The sequence below is a fragment of the Octopus sinensis genome, linkage group LG10 (assembly GCF_006345805.1).
Source record: "Octopus sinensis linkage group LG10, ASM634580v1, whole genome shotgun sequence".
Taxonomy (NCBI): Eukaryota; Metazoa; Mollusca; class Cephalopoda; order Octopoda; family Octopodidae; genus Octopus; species Octopus sinensis.
The window spans coordinates 33,040,045-33,057,094 of NC_043006.1; the positions used below are offsets into that span (position 1 = coordinate 33,040,045).

Consider the following 17,050-nt stretch of genomic DNA (forward strand, 5'->3'; position numbering starts at 1 on the left):
ATCTCGTCCTAACACTTTGGGACCCAAATATCAACCCACTGTTAATAAAACTCAAACTGTTAATAAAACAGTATGAAATATCTCTCCATATGACGTGACACATTAGAAGAGAGAGGCCACACTCCACTGTATCGCCATGTAACCGTTACAAGGAAATACGGCGAACGATGCACACAGATAGTAGAATAAATATAGGGAAAAATTTTATCAAAGATCATTTCCTGTACATCTGGAAACTTCCACTTTTTGTGCATCCAAGGCGGATTTTGTATGTGGGTCATGCTGAGCGTTATTAGATGCCATAATGCAAAAGTAGGCAAACAAGTTATGAACTGACGTCGCAAATGTGTAATTACCAGATGTACGAAGCTTAATTATTTGAAAATAAATTGCTTCTAGTGTTATATATATTGTGAAATTAAATATCGTGGCGTTGTACGTAAGCGTGGCTGTGTGGTAAGAATTTTGCTTCCCAAACACGTTTCTAGTTTCAGTTCCGTTGCGTGGCAGGTAGACGGAAACTGAATAAAGCCCATCGTATATTTATGCGCGTCTTCCTACTTGTCACCAACCATCGCTTGACATCAGGTGTTAGTTTGTTTACGTCTCGTAAACCAGTGTTTCGATAGGCAGAGACCGATAGAATAAGTACCAGCCATTAGATAATTATAAAAAACGAACAAAAACATAAACGAACAAAAATTAAACAGTTATATAGGGCACACAAAGCATCCATTCAAAAATAGTTTTCGAACGGTTATATTTAAGATGTTTTAACGCCAAGTGAAAGTACAAGAACGACATGACTTATCTTTGTTCTCCACTGGTAACGGATATGGAAAGAAATGAACAAAAATATCTATTCTACTCATGGTATAATTATATCTTTGTTTTGCTGTAGAGGTGTGAGCTGCTTCTGTCAGAGTCGATAGGATCCTGAAGATTAAAAGGGTTAAGGCATTTTCCTGAGACATAATATTTTCAATTTCCTCTATCAGAAGATTAATTATTTATAGCCAACGTTAATGTTCATACATAATCCGTGTAAGGTCACTTGTATAATTGAAAAGTGCTGCATAATCTTAAAATACTGAGCTGAAACCATAAGAAAGTTACGTCTCAGAGAGACGCGACCTCTATCGATTTACATGATGGTAGACAAATTATATGTAAGGAAAATACGTGAGTGACATCCAGTGATCGAGTTGAACGCCAGTACTTGGCTCTTGGTTGTTTTTAGCGATGTTAACTCCTTTGAATGCATTCTGATCAGCTTTCCAGCTTTAAGATGTCTCTACATATTTTGTTTACTAATGTACCAAACATAGTCTCTTCATGGGAGCCAATATTCTATAGCAGCAGCTGTTAGAAATAGTCGCAATATCTGCTTCAAACTAGCTGAACATTAAAGAGTAGGAAGAGAAAACTCATAAATAGCGTGATCCTAGAAACGTCTAAAGCGGCGAGATGGCGGAAACGTTAGCACGAAATACTTAGCGGTATTTCGTCTGTCTTTACGTTCTGAATTCAAATTCCGCCGAGGTCAACTTGGCCTTTCATTCTTTCGGGCTCGATAAATTAAGTACCAGTTGCGTACTAGGGTCGATCTAATCGACTGGACCACTTCCCATAAATTTCAGGCCTTGTGCCAAGAGTAGAAACGAATATCTTCCTGTTATATGTAAAGATAATTGGTTTATTATAAGGGGTCGTACAGACATGAAAACAGTAATTTCAGAAAATTATTCCGGTACAAGCATGAGTATAACCTTAAGAAGCTCGTTCTGCAACCAGATGTTTCAGGTTCAGTCCAACTGCGCTGCACTTTGGGTGATACATTTTAATATAGCCCCAGACCAAACAAAGCCTTTTAATTGAATTTTGGAGACGGAAACCGTCAGTCGTGAGTGTGTGAGAGAGAGAAAAGCGGAAGGATGACAAATGTGTTGGTATTAACGGTTTCATGTGATGAAGGTGTATGTGTGTGTGTGTGTGTGTGTGTGTGTGTGTGTGTGTGTATGTGTGTGTGTGTGTGTGTCTGTGTATGTGTCTGTGTGTGTGTGTGTATGTGTGTGTGTGTAGAAAGAGAGACAGAAAGAGAGGAAGAGAGGGACATAGATGTATGCGTACGTCTTAATGTTTGTTCCTCAACTCCATGCCAGCTGGCGACCGGGATTGTTTTGTCTAGGTCTTCGTGATTTAGCAGTTCGACAAAAGCCTATAGAAAAGCACTGTTCGACTGTATTTGTTCGATTAAAACCCTTGAAAGCGGTGCTCCAGCATGGCCGTAGTTTTAAGAATGAAACATGTATAAGACAAAAGACATATTTCAACTTTATAAAATGATTTCGGCAGTGATTTTTTTATGTTAATGTCATATAGTTGTATTTCTATGAAGCTGTTATGTTTTGTTTTGAATTTTGTCATGATTTGTCATTTCATTTGTATTATTTCCTATGTTTACAGCCGTCCCTGTGCAAAACAGTGTACAGTTTGTTGGAATATACGAAAACAGTATGCTTCATGTGGATGTTTCTCGAAGGATTTTATCTTCATAACATGATCGTCGTGTCCGTATTTTCGGGCAACCCAAACTACAAACTCTATTACCTTTTAGGTTGGGGTAAGTACATAATTCGACCTGTCTGAAATTAGTAGCTCTCTCTCTCTCTCTCTCTCTCTCTCTCTCTCTTCTCTCTCTCTCGCTCTCCTTCTCTCTCTCTCTCGCTCTCCTTCTCTCTCTCTCGCTCTCCTTCTCTCTCTCTCTCTCTCTATCTATCTATCTGTTTGTATGTTTGTCTGTCTGCCTATCTACCTATCTATCTCTCTCTCACATACACAAACACACACACACACACACACGCTTCCACATTTTATTTTGGCTTTCCTTCTCTTTATATACAGGTGCATTTACATATACATATATATATATTAAATATATATATAATATATATACATATATATGTATGTATATATATACATATTTATATATATATATATATATATATATATACATATACATATATATATTATATATATATGTATATGTATATGTACATGTATGTATGTATATATATGTATGTATGTATATATGTATGTATGTATGTATGTATGTGTGTGTGTATGTATGTATGTATGTATGTATGTATGTATGTATGTATGTATGTATACAAATTCGCCATGATGGATCGCTAGCCACTACACATTCGTTATTTTCTCTCCTTGTTTCTTTCTGTGTTCCTTTCTGTGGAAGAGTCTATGCTCGAAACGCTAAAGACTTTTTCACTTCCCGAGCGTTATACTAATACATCTTTTTGATGTCTACGGCAGCCGTCTTCGTCTTTTATTTTTTTTTTTTTTGTGAATTCTCCCTATTATATATATACAAACATATAAATGACTACACGTATCTTATTCCTTTAACTGAGGCGACGAGCTGGGAGAATCGTTACCGCATCGGAAAAATTGCTTAGCGGCATTTCTAACGTTGTTGTGTATTCGAATTCTACCGAGGTCAGCTTTACCTTTTATCCTTTTGAGGTGGACAAAATAAGTACGAGTCGCACACTGGTGTTAACCGTTCCCCTGAAACTGCTGGCCTTGTACCAATATTTGAAATCATAATTATCGTTATTCCAAAGCTATTATATGTTAATTTGCTTAGCAGAAATATTACCTTGCAGGTTGGTGACGACAAGGTTCCTCAAATCTCAAGAATCTTCTTTAAGAACTGTTGCAGAATACGTAAGGGCACTTTTCTGTAGGCCATCAATTCCAGTTTCAGTTTCGATATATTTCATGCTCTTAAGCTGCTACTTGGGCGTTATGCGCGAACTATCATACGAATGAATGTTGTCTTAATCGGTTGCAATCTTGCTCATGATATTTCTCAATGTGTTTAATTTCTTCGATATCGACTCCATCATCATGAGGAATAACTAAGATTATCAGCTTAATCTATTCATTTAGTTCTCCATAATCATATCTATCCTTCTTGCTTGAATAGTATGACAGGTCTTTTGTGGGAAATCGTATAGAATCCTGTAATTCGTGTTCTCTATCACATCCACGCGATCGCGTTCGTACCATTTCTTTGTTATTTCGAAACCACACGCTGGACTAACGTATCAAAGCACTCTGCTAACTACACTCCCATGCCCGCGTTTATACTCTTTTCGTGCTAGCTTACTGAAATAATGCAATAAATGTTTAACAGTTCCATCTCCTTCCTAACAGATTCTATATTTGCTGTCTGAGTTTTGTCGATCTTCCTCTAAAAAGATTCGTTCTAATGGCTTCTTCCTGAGCGGCTATAATTAGCGTTTCTGTCTTTTATTTCCGCTATTTATCCGTCAGCAATAAATAACGTTGTTTAATTCCAACATCCTTGTCTTATTGCATTTAATGGCCATGTCATTTCATCTCCAACTGCATTCCCTGTTGTTCTTTATTCAGCGTTTGAATTCTCTAACGGCCTCAGCAACTTTTCGGACATCTCTAACCGCCGATATCTCTCATTCGTCAATCTGCACAACACAATTTTTCTACTCCAATCGACAGAATTTACGATATGCCTCAGGAGGCGGGAGTTCATACATGGTACCTATTGAACTATACATACATACACACATATATACATACATACATTCATACATGCATATGTTATACATACATATCGACAACATGATACATATGCGTGACTTCGGATGTATAAGAAGTTATGTCTCCTACGACTTGTTGGATATTCATTAAATTATGTTACAAGTAATAGTTTCTCATACGATGTCTCTTTAGATAATATTTGTCAAGGTTGAATTTTAAAATCAGAAAGATGTTTAGCACAATTTGCCCTCCGTTTCAGCCAAGCGTTCCTGTGTGAGCTGTTAGGCTTTTGTTAAGATTTTGTCTTGGTTTTCGATTGACAGCCTATATTTTTCCTTCCGTATGTTCATTTGATGTGTATAATATATATGAATCCGCTTGTGCATTGTTCTATTTATTTTAATTATGTTATATAGATAAATGCATAGAAAGATGGACAAATAAATAGACAGACAGATAGATAGATAGATAGATAGATAGATAGATAGATAGATAGATAGATAGATAGATAGATAGATAGATAGAGAGAGAGAGACAGATAGACAGACTGACAGACAGACAGATAGACGGTAGATAGATAGATAGATAGATAGATAGATAGATAGATAGATAGATAGATAGATAGATAGATAGAGATAGATAGATAGACTGACAGATAGATAGATATGTATATATATATACATATATAGAGAGAGAGAAAGAGAGAGAGAGAGAGAAATTCGTGTTTGTGTGCGCGTTTATGAGTGTGTGTGTGTGTGGTGGCTGGTTTATATGCGAGTGTGTCTCAGATCTGTAACTACGTCAATTATCCCTATTGTCGAGAAGTACGTATTGATATAATTGCATATCAAATATAGCTACGAACTTTCAATTGCTCTGTATATTTATAAATAAAGGTTGCTAGTTAAATAAGTCTACGCATTCTTTTCTCTCAAGTGTTCAGTGAATACAAAAGAAAATAGAAAATACATATGAAAGGAAATGTAAAAGAACTGTAAATCCAATAAACCTTTTGCTCTCTGTGATATTTATGTAAACTTATTGATTCATTAACGAAACGTGGTTCCTGTAATTCTTTATTTAATTTACTAAGCATAGAATACTAGTATAAAAGAAACTAGAAGGAAATAGTAAAAGAAACTTTAAAATGATATTAAAATGAAATGCATAGGAGTATGAAAGTATAATGATAGGAATACCTGTGTAATAAATGCTACTAGAATCATATGTTGAGTCCAGTTGGATGGCTGCACTTTTTATAGGAACTTTCTTTCCGAGTGAGAATTTGAAAACTTTTAATCTGTGCCATGATTTAATAATTTTGAATGTTTTTTTTAAATTCTGTAGCTGTGCCAAGGTGTAAAGAATACAAAAAGTATTGAATTTCGTGTACGTAAGAGCTATAGAAATTTATAGATAATGACATACAACCTATTACTATTTGCAAAAACGTATCTGTAGAATTTTTGTAACCTTTATTTTTGGAGATGTTCTCAATGTATGGTTAGTTATGTTGAAGTCGGCCCCGTAAGTTGGCTCAGCGTCAAACGTATAAGATAAATTGGATTTTACTTGATATTTGATGTAACAATGGCTGAATATATAGGTCGCTTCTGATGACAGTATATCCACTTGGAGAATGAGAACTTTGTTTCTGTGATTAAACGTTTTGATTCTAGATTTAGTCCTTTCTGAATTTTAGAGGTTCACAATTGTGGAGGAATTGGTATAGATTTTTCTGTACTTATGTCAAGTAGGAAAATTCTGACCAAACTGAAAAGTGTTCCCATATCCTTGACTACATTTATCAAAAAATACATCAAGGATTATGCCACGTTATTTATTTATCAGTGTAATAAAATCCATCAAAAATATTTCGGATCATTCTTTTCTATCAGTGTCATTATATTTATCGAGAGTAAAAACTGAGGACTATAGGCCAAGGTCTAACTATCTCATGCCTTAAAAGTCAGCTCTGTATACTTATTGGATTTAAAAAGTCTCAATGCACGGTGGAGTATCCTAGCTACGCTATCAAATGGATCATTCGAGATTATGGAATTTCACTGGTTCGAATTATTTGGTAGATTTCTAAGGAGACTCACTGGGTGTTTTGAATCGTTTGTCTACATATAATATTCAGTTGTTATTCATATAATGTGCAGTAGGAAATTTACGCTGGTTTTGGCTGATAGTTGCAGCTAAAAGGTTAAATGTTTGTAAGTACTGACGGCAACTTTTAGCTCCAAATTATTGGACGCTTTTATTAGGTTCTTCTGATGGTTCTCGTGGAGGTTAATGATATTCATTTCTACTCTAGACACAAGGCCGGCATTTTGGAGGAAGAGGGCCAGTCGATTAGATCGACTCCAGTACTCAACAGGTACTTAATTTATCTACCCCGAAAGGATGTAAGGCAAAATCGACCTCGGCAGAATTTGAACTCAGAACATGAAGACAGAGGAAATACCGCTAAGCATTTTGCATGGTGTGCTAACGTTTCTGCCAACTTGCAGCCTTGTGGAGGTTAATGATATTGAAACCTCTCTGAAGCTACAAACGTACACCTATACAGACTGCTATATTAGTACCAGTAATAACTGTATAATAATAATAATAATAATAATAATAATAATAATAATAATAATAATAATAATAATTTGGACTTGAGAAGTGTGCCAAGGCCACTTTCCAGAAAGGGAAAGTGAAGACCACAAATTCAGTCGTGTTAGATGTTGACACATTCATAAGAGAGCTTGAGCAAGAACAAACATACAAATATTTAGGGATAAATGAAGGCTCTGGTATTCAGCATGCAAGCATGAAAGAGAAAATCAGGAAGGAATGTTATAGGAGAGTTCGTGCAGTCCTGAAATCTGAACTAAATGCACGTAACAAGGTGTTAGCTATAAATTCCTTAGCAGTTCCAGTTGTTACTTATAGCTACAATGTGTTGAACTGGAATATGAGTGAAGTAAAGAATATAGATAGAAAAATACGCAAGCTGCTCAGTTGTAATAGGATGCACCACCCAAAGGCAGACGTAGATCGCTTTACCTTCCCAGAGCCCAAGGAGGTCGAGGCCTGATCCAATTTGAACTAGCTTACAAAACAACCACAATTGGACTGGCCAAATATCTCGAAATATCGAATGACTGGATGCTAAAGCTCGTGGAAAATCACGAGAGACGAAAGAAGCTTCATTCTATCATAAAGGAAAGCAAAAAATTTGCTATTGATCTCGTGCAGGATACCCAAACTGAACAACCCGAGGGAAGTACGGCAACTATTGTTGCAAAGAAGGTGAAAATGATGGCAATGAAGAAAGCGCACGAGCAATTGGCTGATAGGTGGGAGGAGAAAACTCTGCACGGCAAATATGTGACCAGCAGCAAACAAGCTGATGTTGACCAGAAGCAAACCCATCAGTGGCTACGGAGCTTAGGGCTAAAAGCAGAGAGCGAAGGTTTCATCCTGGCTGCTCAAGATCAAAGCCTATTAACCCGGAACTACCAGGCCAATGTGATGAAAAATGGAGCAGACCCAAAATGCCGATTCTGCAACGACATGATTGAAACAGTGGACCACCTAATCTCTGGATGTAAGGTCTTAGCACCAGTGGAGTATAAATTAAGACATGACAGAGTTGGCCAATATCTCCACTGGCTAATAAGTCGCCATTACAATATCAAAACTGCCGACAAGTGGTATAATCACCACCCTGAGGCTGTAACTGAAGGAGAAAATGTAACCATTCTGTGGGACTTTCCAGTACATACAGACCGAACCATCAAGGCCAATAAACCAGATATTGTTGTGAAAGACCAAAACAATAAAGTTTGCTTATTGATCGACATGAGCATCCCCTGTGATCATAATATCTCAACGAAAGAGTTTGACAAGCTCAGAAAATATAAAGACCTACTCATTGAAATTGAGAAAATGTGGCATCTCAAGGCGGTTACAATACCAGTGATCGTAGGAGCACTAGGAATGATCAAGAAGGGAACCGAAAATTATATGAGAATGATCCCTGGCTTACCATCCCTGCAAGAAGTGCAAAAGATTGTCTTAACTGGTACATCACACGTATTGAGAAGAGCATTGTCGATGTGAGAACTGTTGCTGCTCATGTATTTTAATTTAACTTAAAAATTTTTTTTTTAAAGTGAACGAACTATTGAGTTTGGTTTAATGGCCTACCAATGTATACTATGAGTTTCTTTGTCGGGAAGACACTCGGCAAGAAATGGAAGCAAATTTGAAAGAAGAAAAAAAATAATAATAATAATAATAATAATAATAATAATAGATACCAGGAAACACCAAAATGGCAGAAATTCAAAAGATAGTGCTCATGGGAACTGCTCATATCCTACACAAAATACTCTCTATGGAATCTCAAGGTTTAAAACAAACTTTTTTTTTTAAATTTATTTATTAGACATTCACTAGTACAACACAAAAAAACCCCAAATATATGGCACACTAGGCATAACAACAACGTGAACTTCCAACCTGTTGTCTCTTGAGGTCTCTGGGTGAGACTTGGAGCCAACTTGTACAAACATAAAGCAAAAGTCAAACATAGAATAATAATAATAATAATAATAGTAATAATAATAATAATAAGAAGAAGAAGAAGAAGAAGAAGAAGAGAAGAAGAAGAAGAAGAAGAAGAGGAAGAAGAAGAAGAAGAAGAAGAAGAAGAAGAAGAAGAAGAAGTAGAAGAAAAAGAACAACAACAACAACAACAATAATAATAATAATAATAATAATAATAATAATAATAATAATAATAATAATAATATAATAATAAAAAGAGCACTCAGAGGGCGGAAACCTCCGCCGAGGCAACACCAACATCCCCTCAACGATTAGCCGGAGATGGTTTTTTAAATGGCAATATCTGAAATAATCTCGACTGCTCTCACAAACGAGAACACTAAAAATTAACCCGACCGCTCTCAAAAATTAAATAAAAAACAGGAAAAATAATCCCGATTCCTTATCCGGTACCAGATCGATCCCAAAATCTAATCGGTTCGTGTCAGTCACGAGACTAATCATCCTGAAAGTTTCATCCAAATCCATCCAGTAGTGCTTGAGACAACTTGTCCACGGACAAACAAATAAACACGACTACAAACGATACCTCCGCCTTCGCTAAGGCGGAGATAATAATAATAGATGCCCTGATTCAGTACCAGGCAGTGGCTCTCATGGCTTCTTCTGATCTTAACTGATTGAAACTGTTATCATGTACGTTGTTTTGTCTTGTTATAAAAGATGGGCTACAGCAAATATTCTGCTCAATACCACAGATTAGCTTGTCAGTTGTTTGACCTTAACCAGTTGAGCATGCCCCTTAGTGGCTGACGATATGTGCATCTCTGATCACGAGTAGAAGTAGTGGGGAAGAATCATAGCCATGTGCTGAGAGGAATTCTTTGGGATTTTAATAATTCACCTCTGGAAACATGGATGTTTCGTTCAAAATCCTTAAACAACAATTATTTCGGGACATTTTGAACTGGGTGGGGGCTACCTGAAGATATTTCTAACTGGGCCCCACCTGTAAGGCCATGCGCTGTTTATCTCGATATGATTTCACTATGTCGTGCACATATGGTTGTGATGAATGTGCCTGGTGTATCCTTATGAAACATGATGGTTATGCTGGACTTCGTATATTTATACCACACCGTCACTTAGATGGTATGCACTAGTAGTAGTACTAGTAGTAGTAGTAGTAGTAGTAGTAGTAGTAGTAGTAGTAGTAGTAGCAGCAGCAGCAGCAGCAGTAATAGTAGCAGCAGCAGCAGCATTGGTGGTAGTATATATATATCAATCTTCTAGCCTCAGATTTATAGGTGATAAAAAGATAAATAAATTAGAAATGAATTACAATCCTTACGGCCCTATGACACCAGTACGCTCCATGCGATTCTAAGAAACTGTATTCTATTCTTAGCCACTTTGCTACAGTAGCGACAACATGAATTTCTTCCATCTTCATACTCTTTTAAAATATTTAAGAAAAATCCTATTAATGTGTCCAACTTATAAAAAAAATTTCATATATTTTGTGCAGCTGAAGATGGCACTGCATTTAAATCGATTTAATGATTGCATTGTTCAGTTAATTTACGCCGATTGAAACGGTCGTACTGCATCACTACTTGATAACCTGTTGCGGATTTTGATTATCTAAATATATCTATATTTATGACATCTACACAGAAATACATGGATGTGAATATGTGTATTTGTTTGTATATTACACAGGTGATGCATATGTTATCATTAAGGTGTTATTATGAAAGCCTTAAAGAGATTTGCATGTTGCTTTTAGCAATCACACCTGTCAGTCTTGCTCCTTGAGATTTTTCTTCTATCTTATATTGAAATCTTTCAGAAACCGCCTCTCAGCTCCGAAAGAAATAGCTATGATGGTAACAGTGGATCTATTTGTGAATGTAAAGAACGATGATAATAATATTTTATGTGAGTGTTTGTGTGTGTTTGTGTGTGTGCGTGTGCGTATGTGTGTGCATTTGGCATATTTGCGTGTATGTGGTTGTATGTATTTATAGACATTACATTTATATTTATACATATATACTCATATGTATATATAAGATATACATGTATATTTGTATATATATATATATATATATATAGATATATATATATATATATTATATATATATATATATATATATATATATATATATATATATATATATATATATATATGTATATATATATATATATATACATGTGTGTGTCTATGTGTTTGTATGAGTGTGTGTGTGTGAGTTTATTCATATGTGTATGTATGTGCATACCCAGGGCCATATGTTTTGCATATACATGCGTGTACTTTGGAATCCCTTCATTGCAGAAATTATTCCCTCCGTTTATTCTGATACTCCTCTTTGAAAAAAATCATATATTCGCCATTTTAAATCATTTATTTATTTATTTAAACTTCACACTAAGTGGGGAATATTTTTGCACACAGTTATTTTCTTTCATTAATGTAATACAGAGTTATTCTATTTATTCCACCACCTAAGTTTAGCCTCTTCTTCATAGGTTTTAACAAGTTTCAAGCAATTTTTCTACCATTACGTTCTCATTTATATGCGTATGTATATGTTGTTGTTAATATTATAATATATATCATTAAGTACAACTAATACTGTTAAGTTTTTTTCCCAAATCCCTTTTTAGCAATGATGTTATCATAACCGAAATATGCTAGAAAATCGGGGTTTTTTGGGGGTTTTTTTTTTCATTAAACTTTATTACTTTGCTCTCTGAAAAACTCTATTTCTCGTATTCTTCCACAAATCGAAACATTTCCTTAAATGGTGAGCATGGGGAGCTCTGGTTTTCAATACAGATACAAATACAAGTTGTTACCAAAAGTTTATATTTAAAATTGAAAATTATCCTCTTCAAAATATCACTTGAAATATTATAGGAAAACGTGTTCAAGATAATAATACGTTTGAAACCAATTCCTAAATGGAGTAATGTAATACTATGTTATGATAATAACATACAATTTTTGCAACGTGATAAGATTAAGTTTCTACGAAATACAGAATTCATACTTTTATTATATTATTTATAGTTCTTTGTAACTTTTGTAAAATTTGAATATAACTTACCACCGAATATGTCACCGACTTATTAAACACACCAAAGAATTGTGTAATTTTTTTAAGTTGATTTACCGAAACATGTGTATGTTATATGGAGTTTAGGACATCAAGTATCAAATATCTGTATTATACACACACACGCACACGCACGCACACACACACACACACACATATCACACAGGCGTGGCTATGAGATAAGAAGTTTGCTCTCCGACCACATGGTTCCTGGATCACTCCCACTGCGTAGCTCTTTGGGCAAGTGTTATTAGTATAGCTCCGAGCCTGGAATGGATTTGGTGTATATATATGTGTGTGTATGAGTGTATGTTCGTGTATGTATGAGTATATGTGCGTGTGTGTTGGTTGATGGGTTTGTGTGAGCGCGTGTGGGGGGTGTAAGAAGGACAAAAGAGAAAGAAAGAAAGAAAGAAAGAAAGAGCGTGTGTGTGTATGTTTCCGCCATCGCTTAACAACCGGTGCTGGTTTGTTTACGTTCCTCTAAGTTAACGGTCCATCAAAAGAAAGAACTGATAAAATACGTATCCAGCTTTAAAAGCACAACAACTGAGTTCGATTTATTCGACTAAAATACCTTGAGGGCGATGCTCCAGCATGATCGCAGACTAATGATTGAAACAAGTAAAAAGATATATGTATGCATGCATGCATGCATGTTTATGTGCAGCACTGTGTGCATTCATCTATTCACGCATTTAAAACTACGAATGTATTTCCCTATTCCTGCTGCAAGCTACTTTTGCTAAAACAATATAATAATGTTCTCCGTTGGAAAGATTGTCTGGAAATAAATATGAAAATATGACGTTCAGTATATTTATTCTTTCCAGCAAAAAAGTTATTGCTAGAATATTCCCATTGAAGCTTCCATCAAATATAAACAAAGCAGTCCTTAGGTATTTGTTTTGGACGCAACATGAAAGTGTGTTACTGTACTGTTGTACACGTTAAGCGATAACGTTTCATTTAGAATAAGTCATAAAGGCACGTTTATGGACAAATACTACGTAACCTATAAATTCTCCATTCAGATTATAAATTTACATTTTTTCTTGTAGTTATTGTCGGATTCGCTTATGTTACTCAGATTTAAGGGACAGTTATATGTAAATAAAGCATTTGCTCTGGGACAGAAAAACAGACGAATACATATTCATTTGTTTCGAGTTAGTATAAAAAATAGTGAATTTATACAAGCGATTTCTTCCATTCTCTAAGCATTCCCTTAACAAATGTTGTCGAAATATTCCAAAGAGGAATTTTTATTTCATTGTTTGAAACCAAATCTTGCTTTATAAGAAGAATTCGAAGAATTAAACAGGAAAACATCCACACAACCATACGAATTTCAGTCCTGTTGAAAAGAATTTCTAGCGCGCAAGTCCGACTCCTGCTTCGTTACGCAAATTTTCTGTCGTGACTAGCAGTTAGCTCTCGCTCACATGGACGAGCAAAGGTGGGATACAGAAATACTCTCAAAACAACCTTTAAAAAGTGTAACTTAGAACAGTCTGTTTGTGAATATGTTGCTCAAGATCGCTTGCTGTAGCATAGTGTCGTCTGTTTTGGAGTACAGCACTCACAGAAATGATTAGAGATGCTAAAGAGAAGAGAGTTTTATGGGAAGCAAGAATCCTACCACACTTTCATTCTGCTAAGTTACCCCACTGTAGTCAAGGATTTCATGGTAATATTGGAATAATAAGTCACCTCACGACCCGCACAGAGTAAAGCTGATAATGTGATCGTCTTCAATATATGAAGAAGGAATGTATAACGAATGAAACATAGAAGTAGAAATCGAATGTAAGTTATGTACCCAACGATACGTTGACTAGGAAGTGACACAATTCAATCATTATTTCAATCTATGCTTACAATAGCTAATTATATTCGATGGAGGAATATAATTCAATGTTCGAAATGTTGCATATCTGATTCCAAGACTAGAGTGTTTAGCACTGACTACACGAAGATGTGTTGAAATAAATGTCATTTTAATGAAGTATTCTTTGAACTCAATGCAATTCCATTTATACCCATGTTCGTCATAAACAGCCTGTTGCCATTTCGCCATATGATAATGAAGTGTGAAAAGCAAAGTGTTTGCTCTTGGAGCTGAATGAAACTGTCATTAACTCTGACATTAACAACCTACTAAATCACGTGTCTTGTGATGCAATTTTGTCATAGTTATATGCATTTCGTTTGCTTTGTAGTATCAAAGAAAAAAAAATTTCTTCGAAGACAATGCATCATGAATCCGTCTTGCCACTTTAAACACTCGTGTTAATTATAATTTCTTTGCGCAGACAAAATATGACGTGTGGATATTTGCGGAGAAGAAAACATTTCAATGCTTTTATTGATCGACACAATCCCCGCAAAAAATTTAAATCGGAACTTGATCATCAATTAAATGAATATTTTTCTAACTAACATTGTTGGTAATGAAATGATTTGCTAAAGCTATTGACAAGAAACAATGCAATGGAATACGTCACAAATTAATGAACATTTTACACGCCATTACAATGCAAGCATTCAAACCAATCATGCAACAACGATAGAGAAATTTTCAAACATGCATCTTCTTTCCCAAGCTCTTTTAACAAATATAAAGAATATTAGGAAAGAAGTCGTATCAATAGGAACACCTGCTATTTCAATAGCGCAATATTCTTTCATTTAAACTTGTACCAGTAATTGAAGATGGCCCATCTAGAGCACCAGCGAATTCTTAAATCAAATATATCGATCCTACGGCTTTGTCAGTTATTTCTATTCTTTATGTCGTAACGGACGACAATTACGTCAACCCCGGCGTAACACAAATGTACATAAATGTACATATATATACACACATGCATGCTCGCACACACGCTCACATGTACACACGTAAGTATGAGATAAGAAGTCCCATTGCGTTTCCACTTGAGTAAGTGTCTTCTACTGTAGCCTCGGATCGACCAAAGCCTTGTGAGTGGATTTGATAGACGGAAACTGAAACAAGCCCGTCGCATATATATATATATATATATATATAATATATATATATATATATATATGTGTACATATATAAATATATATATATACATATATTATGTATGGATGCATGTATATGTGTATATATATACATGTATGTATATATAATAATATATATATGTATGTGCGTGTGTGTGTGGGTATATATGCCCATTACCCGTTTTTCATCTCCGATCTCATTTCTTATTTCCATCGGACGTCTCGTATTCGAAACATTGTTATAAAATTCAGTGGTGGCTATAATTTCTGTAGGACATCCGTAAAGATAACCTTAAAAAAGTAATATATATCTGTGTGTGTGTGTGTGTGTGTGTGGTGTGTGTGTGTGTGTTGTGTGTGTGTGTGTGTGTGTGTGTGTGTGTGTGTCTTTGCCGTCAATCTTCTTCCTCCACAACCGCTTCACAATCAGTGTTGATGTGTTTACGTCCCCGTAACTTAGCGAACCGACAAAAGACACATATACACTTAAACAAAAAATAAGCACGTGGGTCGATTCTTCAAGAAATTCTTCAGGGCGATGCCCCAGCATGGCTGAATCAAGTACAATGACCGACTGGGTCAGATATAAAGATAAAAAGGTAAATATATATCTGCAACGCAGACATACACAACACGTGCATTCACAGCAAACACACACACACACACACATTCGCATTTCTACCATTTACAGATAAGTTGAGATGAACCGAAAACACGGCAAAAGTCTGTGTGATACAGCAAAAATCTTTGTGCAGCCCCATGCCGCTAGTGACTGCATTTGAATCATACAGTGTCATAAACTATGTCGCTCAAACATATATGGCTGTGCTTATCGTTCATATTGAAAATGTACGCCTTTTTGATTCTGAGAGCCACGAATTTGAATTGCACATCAATTGTGCATATATACTTTAAACACTGTGTCTAGCGTACCTATTGCTCTACACATTGTGCATCATTGCATGATGAATTTGTAATGTCTCTGAACAGAACAGAAATATCAATAATTCACGAGCTGGCAGAATTGTTAGTACAGTGGGGAAAATACTTAGCGGCATTTCATCCGTCGTTACGGTCTGAGTTCAAATTCTGCTGAAGTTGTCTTTACCTTTCATCCTTTCGTGATCGATGAAATAAGTACCAGTTCAATTCTGGAGTCCATGTAATCGTCTTACCCACCTCCACACCTCAGAATTTCCCGCTTTGTGTTTATAGTAAAAAAAAAAGAATATTGATAATTCGAGGAATGAATAAATGGAGTTGGCAGCATTGCTGTTTTTGGTATTGCTGTGTTAGTTTAAAACCAGGTCAGCCATGACCAAGTTAAACTTTTATCACAAGGGTTCCAGAAGCTACCCACCCCGCTTTGGTTTTTGAGACAATGGGCATACATTAGCCAATAAGTTTTTTCGAGTTTTGAGGCAATAGTATGTAACTGGAGTGAGGTTTAGCTGTAATTTCTAAACGGTCAAGAGACTACAGAAATTGTTACTTTGCTAATATATTTGCTGCATAAATCCCATCACAATACAGCAGTGACATCAGCGAATCAATTTGAAATAACTGCCTGACCTTGTTTGTTATAGGTGTTTATTCTATATGAAGCTGAAATATTTTATCTAGATATTGGTTTTATCTGAGAGTAAATCTGTTATATGTCGTTAAATGTCTCGTAAAACCATCAATACATTTGCAAGTTATGCCAAAACCATTACAAATATAAATGGATA

The 17,050-nt window shown here is 35.5% G+C and overlaps 1 protein-coding gene across 1 annotated transcript in view; it reads left to right on the plus strand.

Annotated features, from left to right (window-relative positions):
* LOC115216181 (PDF receptor-like) overlaps positions 1 to 17,050 on the plus strand; it is a 284,070-nt gene that overhangs the window by 237,171 nt on the left and 29,849 nt on the right. The window contains exon 7 of the mRNA XM_036506491.1: positions 2,467 to 2,623. Within this exon, the coding sequence (XP_036362384.1) occupies positions 2,467 to 2,623 (157 nt within the window). The remainder of the gene's footprint in view (positions 1 to 2,466; positions 2,624 to 17,050) is intronic.